The sequence below is a fragment of the Notothenia rossii genome (assembly GCF_949606895.1).
Source record: "Notothenia rossii genome assembly, chromosome: 10".
NCBI lineage: Eukaryota > Metazoa > Chordata > Actinopteri > Perciformes > Nototheniidae > Notothenia > Notothenia rossii.
The window spans coordinates 59216412-59230881 of NC_136908.1; the positions used below are offsets into that span (position 1 = coordinate 59216412).

The 14470-nt window shown below is 43.2% G+C and overlaps 1 protein-coding gene across 8 annotated transcripts in view; it reads left to right on the forward strand.

Moving 5' to 3' along the window:
• grm8a (glutamate receptor, metabotropic 8a) overlaps positions 1-14470 on the forward strand; it is a 330926-nt gene that overhangs the window by 109241 nt on the left and 207215 nt on the right. For all 8 annotated transcript variants that reach the window (XR_013803239.1, XR_013803240.1, XR_013803241.1 and 5 more), the window contains exon 3: positions 5433-5649. Coding sequence is in view for 4 of the 8 variants with exons in the window: in XM_079654162.1 (XP_079510288.1) it covers positions 5433-5649 (217 nt within the window). In the remaining 4 variants the exon portion in view is untranslated. The remainder of the gene's footprint in view (positions 1-5432; positions 5650-14470) is intronic.

Below are 14470 nucleotides of genomic sequence, written 5' to 3' on the forward strand. Positions count from 1 at the left end.
AAAAAGTAACATTTTGAAGAAAAAAAATTCAAATTCTGAGAAAAAGTCAAATTTGAGATGCATTGTGGGACATGTAGTTTATGGGCAACGTGCTTCTGTAAAGTAGCATGTAACCGTATAAGAAACATATTATATTTTCTGCAAGCTCTTATGGGGCCACAGAAAATGAGGTCGCGGGCCGGATTTGGCCCCCGGGCCTTGAGTTTGACACCCCTGCTCTAATGTATAACAAAGGGTCTCCCAATGTGTTTAATGTGTATTATATTAGCAAATTGCTTCTTGGCTACTATCTTTCCACCTCCAAAATGTTTTTATGTATTTGGGGACATTAGAAATGGGTAAAAATGTTGTGAAATAATATTGACTTTCTGGACTGAAATTCTGACTTGAGCATGGCACTAGATGAAAGGCATTGTGTTCAATGCTTCATCAAAGTGAACACAATCCTACGGAGGATATGAATGTCATTACCACATCTCAAGGCAATCCAATAGTTGTTATCTTTCAGTCTGTCTGTCTGTCTGTCATATCCATCATAAGAGCGATGACCCTCACATCACTGATTCTATATATATTAGATGATCAGTGCCACATGCAGACACACTGACTTTGCCCTATTTGAAAGTGTTTCGAGTGTTGATTGAAACAGCACGTTCAAAAGCATACCTAGCCCCCTCTCACAACACATATTCATTAGAGCAAATGGTATTAGTGGGATTGGAGGCGTAATCTCCCTCCCTAGCGATGCAGGGGAACCAAGCTGTTAATTTCCCGCCTCTACTCCAGCTCCAAAGGTAATTGCTTTGAAAGAAATGGAGTCTCTCAAAACTCAGCACATGAATGATTTACAACACATGTGAGTCTGGGGGATTTGTGTTTGTGCGACTATAGAAGTATAGAAAATAGGTTGTGGCATACAGTGCTGGGTCTGGATGTCAGTGAATCTGTTTCTCTCTGCTTCTCCTCTTCTTACTCGGTAATGACTAGGGAAATATGTCAGGAGGATGACTTTGCGGTGTTCAAGTTTCCCAGCTGCAGAGTGAAATAACAAAATATCAAAGTAGCAGGTTTGCCCAGGTCGCAGAGTTGCTTTCCCTCCGCTGTTGTAAACACACACATATCTTATTCCTGCAGCCATGCATTCAATTTCTCTTTTGAAATGGATATGCACCTATTTATATGCACAAAGAGAGCCGAAGGGGAACAGGAGTCACACAGCAGCATGCACACAGATACACATAGAGCCACAAAAACCACAAGTTGTTTTACCAATTGTTTCCCTTTGCTGACCTCTTCTATGAATTATACATTCGCGTCCTGAAGTTTATGAAAGTTTCCAATTGTATTCCCCAGGGCAGAAACCCACTAGTAACAGAACTCAAATGTCCCAAACGTGAACTCCAACCCAGTTCCCTTTGAGTTTATTAAACAGCAGGAAATCAAAGGAACAAAACAGGTTTGTTGACAAATTCAATTTCGCATGATGCCTGATGAGAGGATGTCATCGATCGCCATCTCCGTAGTATTAGCTGTTTGCTCTTTTATTATTCTCTGCTCGAGAAAGTGTTTAAAAAAACGCTCAGTCGAAGAATTCATTTCTGTGATTGCTGCAACCAAAGAAAGTCTAATACATATTTTTTCAAACATTCGACTGAAGCAACGTCTGGGAAGTTGCTACGACCGCAGCCTGTTGCAGCTAGAATGTCACTATTTCCAACTTTCAGCTTTCTTATTTGATCTTACTTTCCGTTAGTAACTTATATTAGTAACGTATTAACTAGGGCTGCTCGATTATGGTAAAAATCATAATCTCGATTATTTGGGTCAATAATTAATATCAAGATTATTAAAAAAGATTATCCATTTACTTTGAAAACATCTATTTATTGGAGAAAAATAATGTGAACAGTATGTTTTTAACAGTTGATTACCCTGAACTTTAGGTATGATTCAACTGAAAAACCCCAAAAATTAAAAGTAATTTGAAAAATAAAAAAATAAAAAAAATATTGTTTTATTTCGATTACGTTGTTTTCGTAATCGTTGCAAGCCATAATCGTAATTGCGATTAAAATACGATTAATTGAGCAGCCCTAGTATTAAGCTGGTCCGTCTCTAAACTGTGTTGTGGAGAGAGATTTTGCAGTGCTTCTCAAAGTGTGGTCCGCGGACCACTGGTGGTCCGTGAGCGCCCCCTAGTGGTCCGTGAGTATATTGGTAACATTTCACATTTTAAATAAATATATACATTTAAGTTTTCCGCACTCTCACGCGAATATTTCCGCAGTGGAGCAAGCTTAAGTTTCAGGGTTTATCATCATATAGCCCAGTGGAACACCTTCATCACACATGTTGCCACATCTTTGTACCAGTTTCAGGCGATTTGTAATCTGTCCTAGAAAAACTATGTGTTTTTTGATATTTGTGGAGTTAGGTGGTCCGCGAGTGTTTTTTTTATTGGTTAAGTGGTCCTTGGTATGAAAAAGTTTGAGAAACGCTAGAGCCATTTAGCTGTGTGGTTGAAACAGAGGCTATCCCAACTGAACTCTGAAGAAGGAGTTGGTAAACCAAAGGGAGAGCTGGGTCCACACTTAAGGAGAACTTATAGAGAAAAGGCGATGTAAGCGGTGTCTCCCGCCTCTCACCATGGACAACTTAAGATCACTGGCTAATCATGGACGAGCTAACGGCGTTAGCTAAGACTCAAACTGAACATCTGGAGTGTAGTTTAATGTGTTTTACGGAAACTTGTGTGCACCAGGATACATCTGACAACAACGTTTCCATCGATGTCTTTCAGACTGATTAGGTAATGTTTCCATCAACAACGTTTCCATCAACAATGTTTCCAACGATCCCTTTGATAGCTTCTAATCTGTTTTGGCCGACAAGGATGCACTAAGCATTTCACAAGGTTTCAAAATGAGCCTGCATCTTCATCATGTCTTCATCATGAGCCTGAGTTGTCTGGAATGTTCGGGCAACGTTTCCATCAACACAGTTTTTATCGAAAATGTCTCCAACTATTCCTTTGATAGCTTCCTGACTGTTCGGGCCGGCAAAGGATTTCACTAAGCGCTTCACAAAGTCTTCAATGTGAGCCTGAGTCTTCATCATTTGTTCATCATGAACCTAAGTCTTCATCATGTATTCATCATGTCTTCATCATGAGCTTGAGTTGTTTCCAACGATTCCTATAGCTTCTGGACTATCAAAGGAAAATACTTTGTGTCCCTGTGGCTGCAAGGACGTTTATTGCACGGTTGTAGTTCCTTTCCGGCAGTGGCTCAGTCAGTAGGGGATTGGACTGTGAGCCGGTTCAAGTCCCCGACCAGACCTAAAAATGGAGTGTGGACTGCTACTTGGAGAGGTCCCAGTTCACCTCCTGCCCTGCCATGGTGCCCTTGAGCAAGGCACCGGACACCCCCCTTTCCCCCCTCACTCCCATTGCTCCCCGGGCGCTGTACAATAGCTGCCCACTGCTCCTAGTACTAGACTCCTGGTACTAGGATGGGTTAAAAGCAGAGAACACATTCCACTGTGTGTGCTGGGGGCTCTGCATGTTTGACCATTAAAGAGGGTTTCATCCCTCCCAATATTATTATTATTATTATATTTATTTAAATATATATTAAGGTTATTCTAATATGGTGCAACTCTCACAAAACTTAATCTCCCCAGGTTTTAATAAAGTATTTTGATTGATTGATTGAAGAAGAAGCATTTAGAAGATTCTGCAAAACTCAGCATAGATTGTTGACCTTTCCAAATGTCTGAGGCGTGTGCAGAGGCAGGGACTTCAGATTACGCTCGGAGGGAATACCGACAGTGAGTGATGGGCTTTAGAAACATTCCAGTCACACACACACACTGTCCATCTTCAATCGCTTCATGCAGTATCAGCAAGTTTTGCTTTGGTGCAGACTTTTTTTATGTGTGTAAGACAGACAGCTGAGACACCGTATGTTTGGCTTTAGATTGGCAGTTCCTTCCAATGAATGCCAATGAGACATCTGTCCAACATCTTTGTGCGTGTGTGTGTGTGTGTGTGTGTGTGTGTGTGTGTGTGTGTGTGTGTGTGTGTGTGTGTGTGTGTGTGTGTGTGTGTGTGTGTGTGTGTGTGTGTGTGTGTGTGTTGGCAAGTACAGGGTCTTCCCTTGCTGTCCTCCTCTGTAGGGGGGGAAATCAATCTGCCTGTCAGCCATCTAACACCTTCCGCCTGTTACTCTACCTATCACTGGCGATAACTGTGTGTGTGTGTGTGTGTGTGTGTGTGTGTGTGTGTGTGTGTGTGTGTGTGTGTGTGTGTGTGTGTGTGTGTGTGTCCTGTCACTCTGTCAACTCCTGTCTATCCATCCTGCCATCAGCCTGTTGTGCTTTTTGTCTCTCTCTCGTCCTTTCTTGTCCCCGCTGTATCTTCACTGTCTGTCTCCCCCCTGTCGAAAGCGTCTTCTCTCAACTGTTAATCTGTCGGCCATGATATCGCCGTTGAAAAATGACGACGCGTTGCAATCACCTGCTTTTCCTTTTTGTTCTCTCATTCCACATTCTGCTTCCTAAACATTTCCCACTTTAGCTATTCTGCTCCCTACTCAATTTGTTTGTTTGCTTCTGTCACACATCTGCGCCAAAGATACTGCTGCAGTTGAATTGTAACACTTATAATGACAACCTCTCATCAATACCCTGAAAATTATTCATCGCAGTGAGTCGCAAATAATGGGATAACTCTCTTCTACATAAATAAAATGCAGTGGAGGCAGAAGTGGGAAAAGTACTCAGATCTGAAGTACCAGAGTGGATGAATACTTTAATACAAGTAAAAGTCCTGCAATCAAAATGTCACTCGCGTCAAAGTACAAACATATTATCATCTAAATATAGTGAAAGTAGCGACAGTAAAAGTAGTCATTGTGCAGATTGGTCCATTTCAGAATAATATATATGATATGTTTTATAATGATTGATCATGAAAGTGTTCTCAAAGCTGGTAAAGGTGCAGCTAGTTTGAATGACTTTGTATACTGCAGGGTAGCTTGTGGATTTACTCCAGGTGGAACTAAAGTCTGATTCAACACTTGATTATATTTCACATCATTCATCCAGATCTGTAAAGTAACTAAAGGTATTAAATACATGAAGTGGAATAGAAGTACACTATTGAGCTCCGAAGTGGGGTAGAAGTACAAAGAAGCAAAACATTGAAATAGAAGTACAAGTATCTCAAAATTATAACTGGTAGATACCACCATGGAGCTTCCCCAGTTTATACCTTAGGATATATTAAGATATTTTAGTATCAAAGGTCTCATACTGCCTGGTCTGCAGCAGCTATATTCACCCTCTGTCTGAAACCAGAGCCCAGTCTGCTCTGATTGGAGGTAATGTAGTATATCTACTCATCAGACAATGTTTTTTCTCTCTCTTCCCAGATCCCCCAGGTCAGCTACGCGTCCACGGCCCCAGAACTGAGCGACAACACCCGCTACGACTTCTTCTCGCGCGTCGTACCGCCGGACTCCTACCAGGCCCAGGCCATGATGGACATCGTCACGGCGATGGAGTGGAACTACGTCTCCACGCTAGCATCGGAGGGAAACTATGGAGAGAGCGGTGTGGAGGCCTTCGTGCAGATCTCCAGAGAAACCGGTAGGAGCTCTCACTGTTTGGACGATGATGTGTAGACCAGCGGTTCTCTAAAAAAGTGTTGCCTTATCCTCATATCTGAAGAGTTACTAGGTTTAAAGGTCCCCTATTATACGGTTTTCCATCAATATATTATAGGCTCTCAGATATATACAGAGCCTGTCTCTGATTGGCTGAATGAAAATAAGGAGCCCCTCCCCACGCCCCTCGGAGAGAGATTTTGTTAAAAAGAACACAATGGTGCTCTAGGAGGAGATTCAGGTGATAAGCCAAAAAATCGTTATGACATCATAAAGTGGCCAAAATCTGATCAGCTCATTTTCAGACAGGTTTTTATAGAAATGGATCAGGAGAAAAAGTGAGAGAATATTTTTTCCTGAAACGTTCAGAGTCTCTTTCCACAGAGGGGACACATGTTGATGTATAAAAGACATGAAAAAGTGGATTTTGCATAATAGGTGACCTTTAATACGAATAATGCTGCTGCTCTGCATTTGAATGTTGATTTCAATTTCGAATCTCAATGTAACGAATGAAGTTTTGAAGTTACTTAGGTTTGTACTTTGTGGTGGTGTGAAAAGTAAGTGAAGGCTTTGCCACTTCTTTTCCACCTGTTAAGACATAACCACTATGATATGCCGTGCATAATGCACTTCAGGATGTGATATATGGTCAGAGGCTTTCTAGAGATATATAAAAGGACAGGGAGCAGACCTGTCGTTCACATCTTTAGGGAAACTCGAGGGAAAATCCACACTTGGGGTAAATTGCAGGCTGTAGATTACAGGCTGTAGCGGGTGAGTGCTGACAGAGACTTACAGAGGAAGCATCCATTGGTCAACTGTCTCTTCTACACTTCCTTGTTTAACAATGCTACAGGCTGTTGTACACACATCAAGTGAAACATGTTTGCTGCCATGTGTATTGTGCCCATAGACTGCATATAAGTATTATATGTTGTCACCATTTGTTTGTGGACTGCCGTTTTAAAGCCTTGACATTTTTCTTTTTTTTTTAAGCAGAAGTGACACAAGAGGGTTCGCTTAAGTACAACCGCATTGAGGAGACATCTTAAAGTGGATCTATCATGCTATATTTGAATAATATAGTGTAGGACCATACCTATACTGTATAAGGCATATTTATACTTTTTATTTTTCTAAATACCAAACAGATCATGCATTTTAGCCATTCCTCATTTGGCTCAATTGAACACTGTCTTTGCATCATGGGCTGATTCAGTGAGAACAGCACCATCTACAGGCCTGGCATATGTACTACAGCATCTCCAGCGCTTTCCAACGGCAATGTCCGTGGCTGTCTCCTCCTGATTGGTGGAGTTGGCCCAATAGCCGTAGCGCCACTTCTGTGACTTCATAGAAGTGTTCAAATCTGGATCAGTCTGTATCAGATCCGTTGCAGCCCCTTCTTAAGAGATTTGGGTATGGAGGAAAATAGAGAGGGTTGTGTTTTCTGACACTTGGTGAGTTCCCTGGAACACCGGGGAAACACATATTCATGTATACAAGACGTACAAAGGTGCATTTTGCATGATAGGTCCCCTTTAAGGTGACCAAAAAGTTCAAATGAACCTCCATGAACTGAAAACATTGTGAAAGAGAGACAACCCCATAGCAGCCACCTACCTGCCAATCACGACTGCTATATCATTTTAAAACTTTAAATTGTTGCATAATTTTTCAAAATGTTCACAAGAAGAACTGACCATAAACTCATTAGGAATATGTTTCAAGATGTAATACATAATTTGAGAAGTAGGGTCTTTTTCTTGTAGACTTGTATACAATTAGACTTCTTATTTCTTTCTGTTATGAGGTTAGTAATTAGCTTTCCAGATGGACATTAGGTCTATATGTTGGTCTTCATATTTGGGAGTTTAACTATCAGAGAATGTTTCTTTGGAAAGGCAAGGCAAGGCAAGCCGAGGCGAGGCAAGGCAAGGCAAGGCAAGGCGAGGCAAGGCGAGGCAAGGCGAGGCAAGACGAGGCAAGGCAAGGCGAGGCAAGGCGAGGCAATGTGAGGCGAGGCGAGACAAGGCAAGGCAAGGCAAGGCAAGGCGAGGCAAGGCGAGGCAAGACGAGGCAAGGCAAGGCGAGGCAAGGCGAGGCAATGTGAGGCGAGGCGAGACAAGGCAAGGCAAGGCAAGGCAAGGCAAGGCAAGGCAAGGCAAGGCAAGGCAAGGCAAGTTTATTTAGAGAGCACCTTTCCGCACAGGGCAACCCAAAGTGCTTTACAAAATAAGACATTTAAGAACAATATACAGATGAAGCACATAATAAAAAGGCATTTTAAAAACAAGCATTTAAAAAGCAAAGATAATCAAATCAACACAACAGGTATAAAATACATGGATAAAAAGCCATTCTGCAGTTAAAATGTGAACAACTCATCCAAATGCAGCGTCAAAAAGAAAAGTTTTTAGTCTCAATTTCAAAATATCAACAGTTGAAGCTGACCTGCAGGATTCAGGGAGTTCGTTCCAGATGGTCGGGGCAGAACAACGAAATGCTGCTTCTCCTTCTTTAGTTCTGACTCTTGGAGCAGAGAGCAGACCCGTCCCGGCAGACCTGAGGAAAGATGGATGTTTTGTGAATGAATGTGTACCCACCTTGTAGAGGAGTATTATCGAGAAACAAGCTTGTTGTTTTGCATTTAGTTCTTATTTTATGTTATAGGATGTTTTAAAGTCCATTAATTCCTTACACGTCTCTGTATTGTGCACAGAACTATAGTCAATTTGTGTGTGTTATGATTGTGATTAACACAAGGCTGAAAGACAATATGGACATCTATTATCAAAGATTGTGTGGACCTGAACATCATAATCAAAAGGGATTTCAAAAAAGACAACGATGATTTGACTTCTTATTGGCTATTAGAAAGAATGTCTATCTGAGGCACTTGTGCTTTGGCTTTTGTAACCAGCCGCATTTGCTCTGAACATGGTGTAAAAAGGATTGTCATTCAATAGCACTAGTAAGTGTAGATGCACATGTGAGCTACGTTGAAGCAACAAGTATCCAAGCAAAGTGTTGACATCCTCTCATCAGGCAAGAGTGATGGGAGAAGATTTCAATCGAGCAAATCAGTCAGTTTTACTAAACGGAGGGAAAACACACGAGATGGTCTGTTTTGATGTTTGTCTTTAAAGCAGTCCCGGAGCCTCGTGTGTGGGTGAACGCTGCCTCAAATCAGTTAAGGAGTCCCTCAAGTGATGTTGACAGATCAAAATGCAGCCGGTTTCCTGTTTATGTCTCAGATGTTTGATGAATCTATCACGTTGGTTGACAAATATTTACAAACTGACGCTATATTTGAGAAAGTACCCGTTGAGAACTTTATATTTTTCCATTTTTCTTTCCATTTGCGTTCATCCTTTAACCGTCCGTCCCTTTTCACGGGTTAGTTTGTGTGCTGATGTGAGGATGACAGCTCTGAGTACTCTGCTGTCTACCCCTGTGTGTGTGTGTGTGTGTGTGTGTGTGTGTGTGTGTGTGTGTGTGTGTGTGTGTGTGTGTGTGTGTGTGTGTGTGTGTGTGTGTGTGTGTGTGTGTGTGTGTGTGTGTGTGTGTGTGTGTGTGTGTGTGTGTGTGTGTGTGTGTGTGTGTGTGTGTGTGTCTGTGTGTGTTATTCTGTCTGGCCCGCGGCTGTGGCAGTCAGCACATAGATGTTTACTGTGGTGTCAGATCAGTGTGTGCGCCTGGGCGTGTGTGTGTGTGTGTGTGTGACTGTAAAGGGTAAAGCAGTCCTCAGCAATGTAACTGTGTCCTGGGAGTCAGCAGATCTTGCACTATCTTGCCCTCCGTGTGTGTGTGTGTGTGTGTGTGTGTGTGTGTGTGTGTGTGTGTGTGTGTGTGTGTGTGTGTGTGTGTGTGTGTGTGTGTGTGAGACATGCCGTGACAGCAGTCAGTCAGTTGTTTACTCTGTGGCTCTGCAGATGCGAACATAACGAAGAATATGAAAGGATGTGGAAGGAAAGAGGGGAGAGGAAACAGTGACCAAGGGGGAGAGTTCAGTTTGTGTGTGTGTGTGTGTCTGTGTGTCTGTGTGTCTGTGTGTCTGTGTGTGTGTCTGTCTGTCTGTCTGTCTGTCTGTCTGTCTGTCTGTCTGTCTGTCTGTCTGTCTGTCTGTCTGTCTGTCTGTCTGTCTGTCTGTGTGTGTGTGTGTGTGTGTGTGTGTGTGTGTGTGTGTGTGTGTGTGTGTGTGTGTGTGTGTGTGTGCGTGTGTGTGTGTGTGTGTGTGTGTGTGTGTGGTACAGTTATGAATCAAGCTATAGAGTGGAGGAAATAAATGGGTAGAGACAGAGAATAGAAGAAGAATGGGACAAGGAAGTGGGAACATAGACAGAATAATGATAGGGGTCCTAATATAGATTCACAGCACTCCCTGCCCTTGCCAACACACACACACACACACACACACACACACACACACACACACACACACACACACACACACACACACACACACACACACACACACACACACACACACACACACACACACACACACACACACACACACACACACACACACACACACACACACACACACACACACTGCACCATATATAGTGGTACAGGTGGACACACACACGGAGCCACAGGGAATTTCTTGGTGATTATTTTGTGATTGCAGTGTAATGATCGCAGCTTACAAGCCACTCTGCATACTGATACCAAACATCCATATTAATTGGTGTGTAATCGTTCGCTGATGATTCTTGACAATGTGTGTGTGCGCGCGCCTGAGTGTGCGCATGCATATTAATGAGCGAGAACTTTAAGAACAGGAGCTGAAGTCTTGTCAGCGTGAGTCGGGGGTTACAGGGCGTATGTGCTGAGTTACAGGACTGATTTAAATCATCTCTCACTGCACTTGTCTCGTGTTTTTTTCTCACTCTGCACGCCTAGAAAGTTTAATATTTACAGTCTTTGAAACGAAACGTGTCCTACTTGTGTTTGCTGCTCCACAGCTGCTGTTTGCTCCACTCCCAGGAGGAGTTATGTAGAAGATTCTGCACAATTTTGCAGCCAAGCAACGCTCAGCAAAATGTTTTTGTTTGAAAGGGAAAGAAACACTTTCTGTATCGGCACAGGAAGTCGTCATGGCAATTTCACTCGAAACGTCTTTTGCGTCACTTCTTAAACTTTTTGGCTCGCATTGATTTGCTTTTCCTAGCCATGGTGTGTCTGATTTTTTGCCCTTTCTTGGCTGTCACTTTTAGTCTTTTTGGTATATCAGCGGCCATTATTTTCATTTCCTCTGATTTGCAGCTGACATTTTCCGTTTTTTCCTACGGTGTCTCTGATTCGCTGCTGTTTCGTGTAGCTTTTATGTCTTTTCCTTTGTGCCTTTTTGGTTGTTTTGCCCGTTTCTGTGTTTTTCTTCTTCTCTTTTTGTGAGTCTCTATGTGGTCTTTCGCGTGCCTTTGATGTTGTTTTTACCCTATATGGTAATTTAGTGTCTTGTGTGTCTGTTTTGCATCTCTTTTCAGCCCATGTTTGCCGTTTGCTCAGCACACATCCGGAGATGTATTCACCGTAACTGTTACAGCGTGCTCAGCCTGTTTGCGGTCACCCCCAGCCATGGCTTTCCCTTCATGCAGAACTCGTAACAGACACAGCTCAGTGAGCATGGGCCAAACATGTTTACTCATCATTAAGAGCTGTGCACAAACCGGGTGCATAATGCAACGATTTCCCTTTTGCACACAACGATCCAACGTAGAGCGGTGATAAAAGGTAATGGACAAATAATGTTAAGGCCAACATGGGAGAGATATGCCGAAGAGAAGGTCATGCAGGAAGTAGAGTCAGATCAAAACACTGTATCAGAATCTGTTTGACTGCGTTGATTCCCCTTGGGGTATTTCTACCTTCTCTCCGAGAGCAAAATCCGACTTGGTGATGTTTAATTTTCTTGTTCAGTTGCTCCATCTCGTGTCTTCTGCTCCCCGTGCCACCCTGCTTGTAAATCCCAGCATATGGTGCGGGATGTTTTTGCACCGAGAGACTCCAGCCTCCTATATGGAGCCGAGTAAAGAGCACGTGGATCGCTTTACTATAATCAAGTCACGGCCCTTTGTCCTTCCAGTACCCTTCCTCACCCAACCCCTACGGGACCCAGGTGGGATTAAAAAGCAGCACATCTACATTCAGACACACTGCAGACAAAGGGGGATAGAGAGAGTGTGTTTGTGTGTGTGTGTGTGTGTGTGTGTGTGTGTGTGTGTGTGTGTGTGTGTGTGTGTGTGTGTGTGTGTGTGACATGTGTGGCCTAGCACTACCATATTGGTGGGGACCTAAATCTGTTTACACAGTCACGTGTGGGGACTCACTTCCCTTATGGGGGCAAAATGGAGGTCCCCATGAGGGGAATCATTAATTTTAGGGTGAAGACTTGGTTAGGTTTAGGATTAGGGTTAGGTTAAGGGTTAGAGTTAGGCATGTGTTGGTTATGGTTAAGGTTAGGATAAGTCTCTAGGAAATGCATGTAAGTCAATGTAATGTCCCCTGAAGTGATGAATACATGGTATGTGTGTGTGTGTGTGTGTGTGTGTGTGTGTGTGTGTGTGTGTGTGTGTGTGTGTGTGTGTGTGTGTGTGTGTGTGTGTGTGTGTGTGTGTGTGTGTGTGTGTGTGTGTGTGTGTGAGGGGGTGTGTGAGGGGGTGTGGGTGTGTGTGGGGGTGTGTGTGTGTGTGTGTGTGTGTGTGTGTGTGTGTGTGTGTGTGGGGGGGGGGGTGTGGGTGTGTGGGTGTGTGTGTGTGTGTGTGTGTGTGTGTGTGTGTGTGTGTGTGTGAGGGGGTGTGTGAGGGGGTGTGGGTGTGTGTGGGGGTGTGTGTGTGTGTGTGTGTGTGTGTGTGTGTGTGTGTGTGTGTGGGGGGGGGGGTGTGGGTGTGTGGGTGTGTGTGTGTGTGTGTGTGTGTGTGTGTGTGTGTGTGTGTGTGTGTGTGTGAGGGGGTGTGTGAGGGGGTGTGGGTGTGTGTGGGGGTGTGTGTGTGTGTGTGTGTGTGTGTGTGTGTGGGGGGGGGGGGGTGGGTGTGTGGGTGTGTGTGTGTGTGTGTGTGTGTGTGTGTGTGTGTGTGTGGCCTAGCATTACTATACTTGTGGGGACCTAAATCTGTTTACACAGCCACGTGTGGGGACTCGCTGGGGACAAATTGGAGGTCCCCATGAGGGGAATCATTAATTTTAGGGTGAAGACTTGGTAAGGGTTAGGGTTAGGGTTAGGCATGTGTTGGTTATGGTTAAGGTTAGGATAAGTCTCCAGGAAATGCATGTAAGTCAATGTAATGTCCCCTGAAGTGATGTATACATGGTATGTGTGTGTATGTGTGAGTGAGGGAGAAGGGGAATTTTTGTCAGTGAGAGAGGAAGTGTGTGTGACACTGACCCGCTCTACAAAACTCTGCAAGGCGGTAATTTAGTAGGGAGGAAAATGAGCAGGAGAAAAAAGAGGCCGAGAGAAAATAATTAAACGTTTATCTCCGGATTCATTTAATTAGTTCTTTGACTCTAAACTAATCTCCCGCCTTTTTTTTTTTTTGCTTGGCTTTGCCTCTTTAGTTCTCTTTCAGTCCACTCTTGCCCTCCACAATCGAATCGGGCCCTTGTCATTTTCAGGGCTTATGTTGTTTCATTCACACAGGAAGAATCCCACTTTAATTGAAAGGCATTGTGATGCATAATACACACGTGTGTGTTTATAATGAACGCAGTCTCACTGTGGTTAAAAAATCACTTAGCTTGCATGATAGACATTATAGACGGTATTATTATTCATGAGGATACTGAAGGGAATTCTTCTATACAGTTGCAGCACTATCCTAACAACATAATAATCACGTTTAATACATTTGATTATACTACATTACAACACACTTTATAAATATAATGATATTTGATAAGGTTGTTATTGGAGAGACACAATGACGGATTGTTGTTAAGTTTTCTGAGTCGTATTAAACCGAAATGGCTGTGATTTTAATGAACACACACTTCTCTGAGGGCCAACATAGCGGCTGTGTCTCGCTTGATTCTCCTGCCAGCAAAAAAGGCTCCCAGTGCTTTATTTGTTTCTATGACAACCATATCTCCACAGCATATCACCAGTTTGGTATGACAGACTAGCTTCGCCCCCGTGGATTTAATTATCTGTTTGTGCTAATATAATTTTTTTTTTACATTGTTTATTCACTATGACCACCAACTGGAGAATGTATGAAGATAGAGGTCAAACACTCAGCCAATAGCAACAGTCAGTGTCCCCCAGCCAATCTGCTCCACATATGAACTTGTTGGTCTTTATTTATTTTTGATCGATTCCATCTGTCAAAAACAAGCTTGCCCTCCAAGTACTACGCTTTTCTGAAAAGTTGAAACATTGTCAACGCTAACTGCTTGAAGTGACCGCACAAAAAAGGCGGAGCAATTAAAAAAAGAGACTGGGTGCAGCGTTTTATTCTCCGGGCGGCCAGATGCGAGGTCATGCGCTCCGTTCTCATTAGAATCTATTGCTGGCGCTCAGAAAAAGGCGATATGTATAAGTAGGGAAGTCCCGATCACCTTTTTTTGCTCCCGATCTGATTCCGATCATTTGATTTTGACAATCTGCCGATTCCGATTTTTCCCGATCCGATCTTTATGCAATGCATTAAGAGAAAGAAAACGGCTGGAATTCAGCTTTTCACTGTTCTGGGGCAGTTTCTCTTTCCTTTTAAAAGTCTCTGAAAGTGTCGGTTGTTTCAGTGCCGTTACCTGAGTGGCCGCTGTGTACTCGTCGTGTTGTTGTTGGTGTTTGT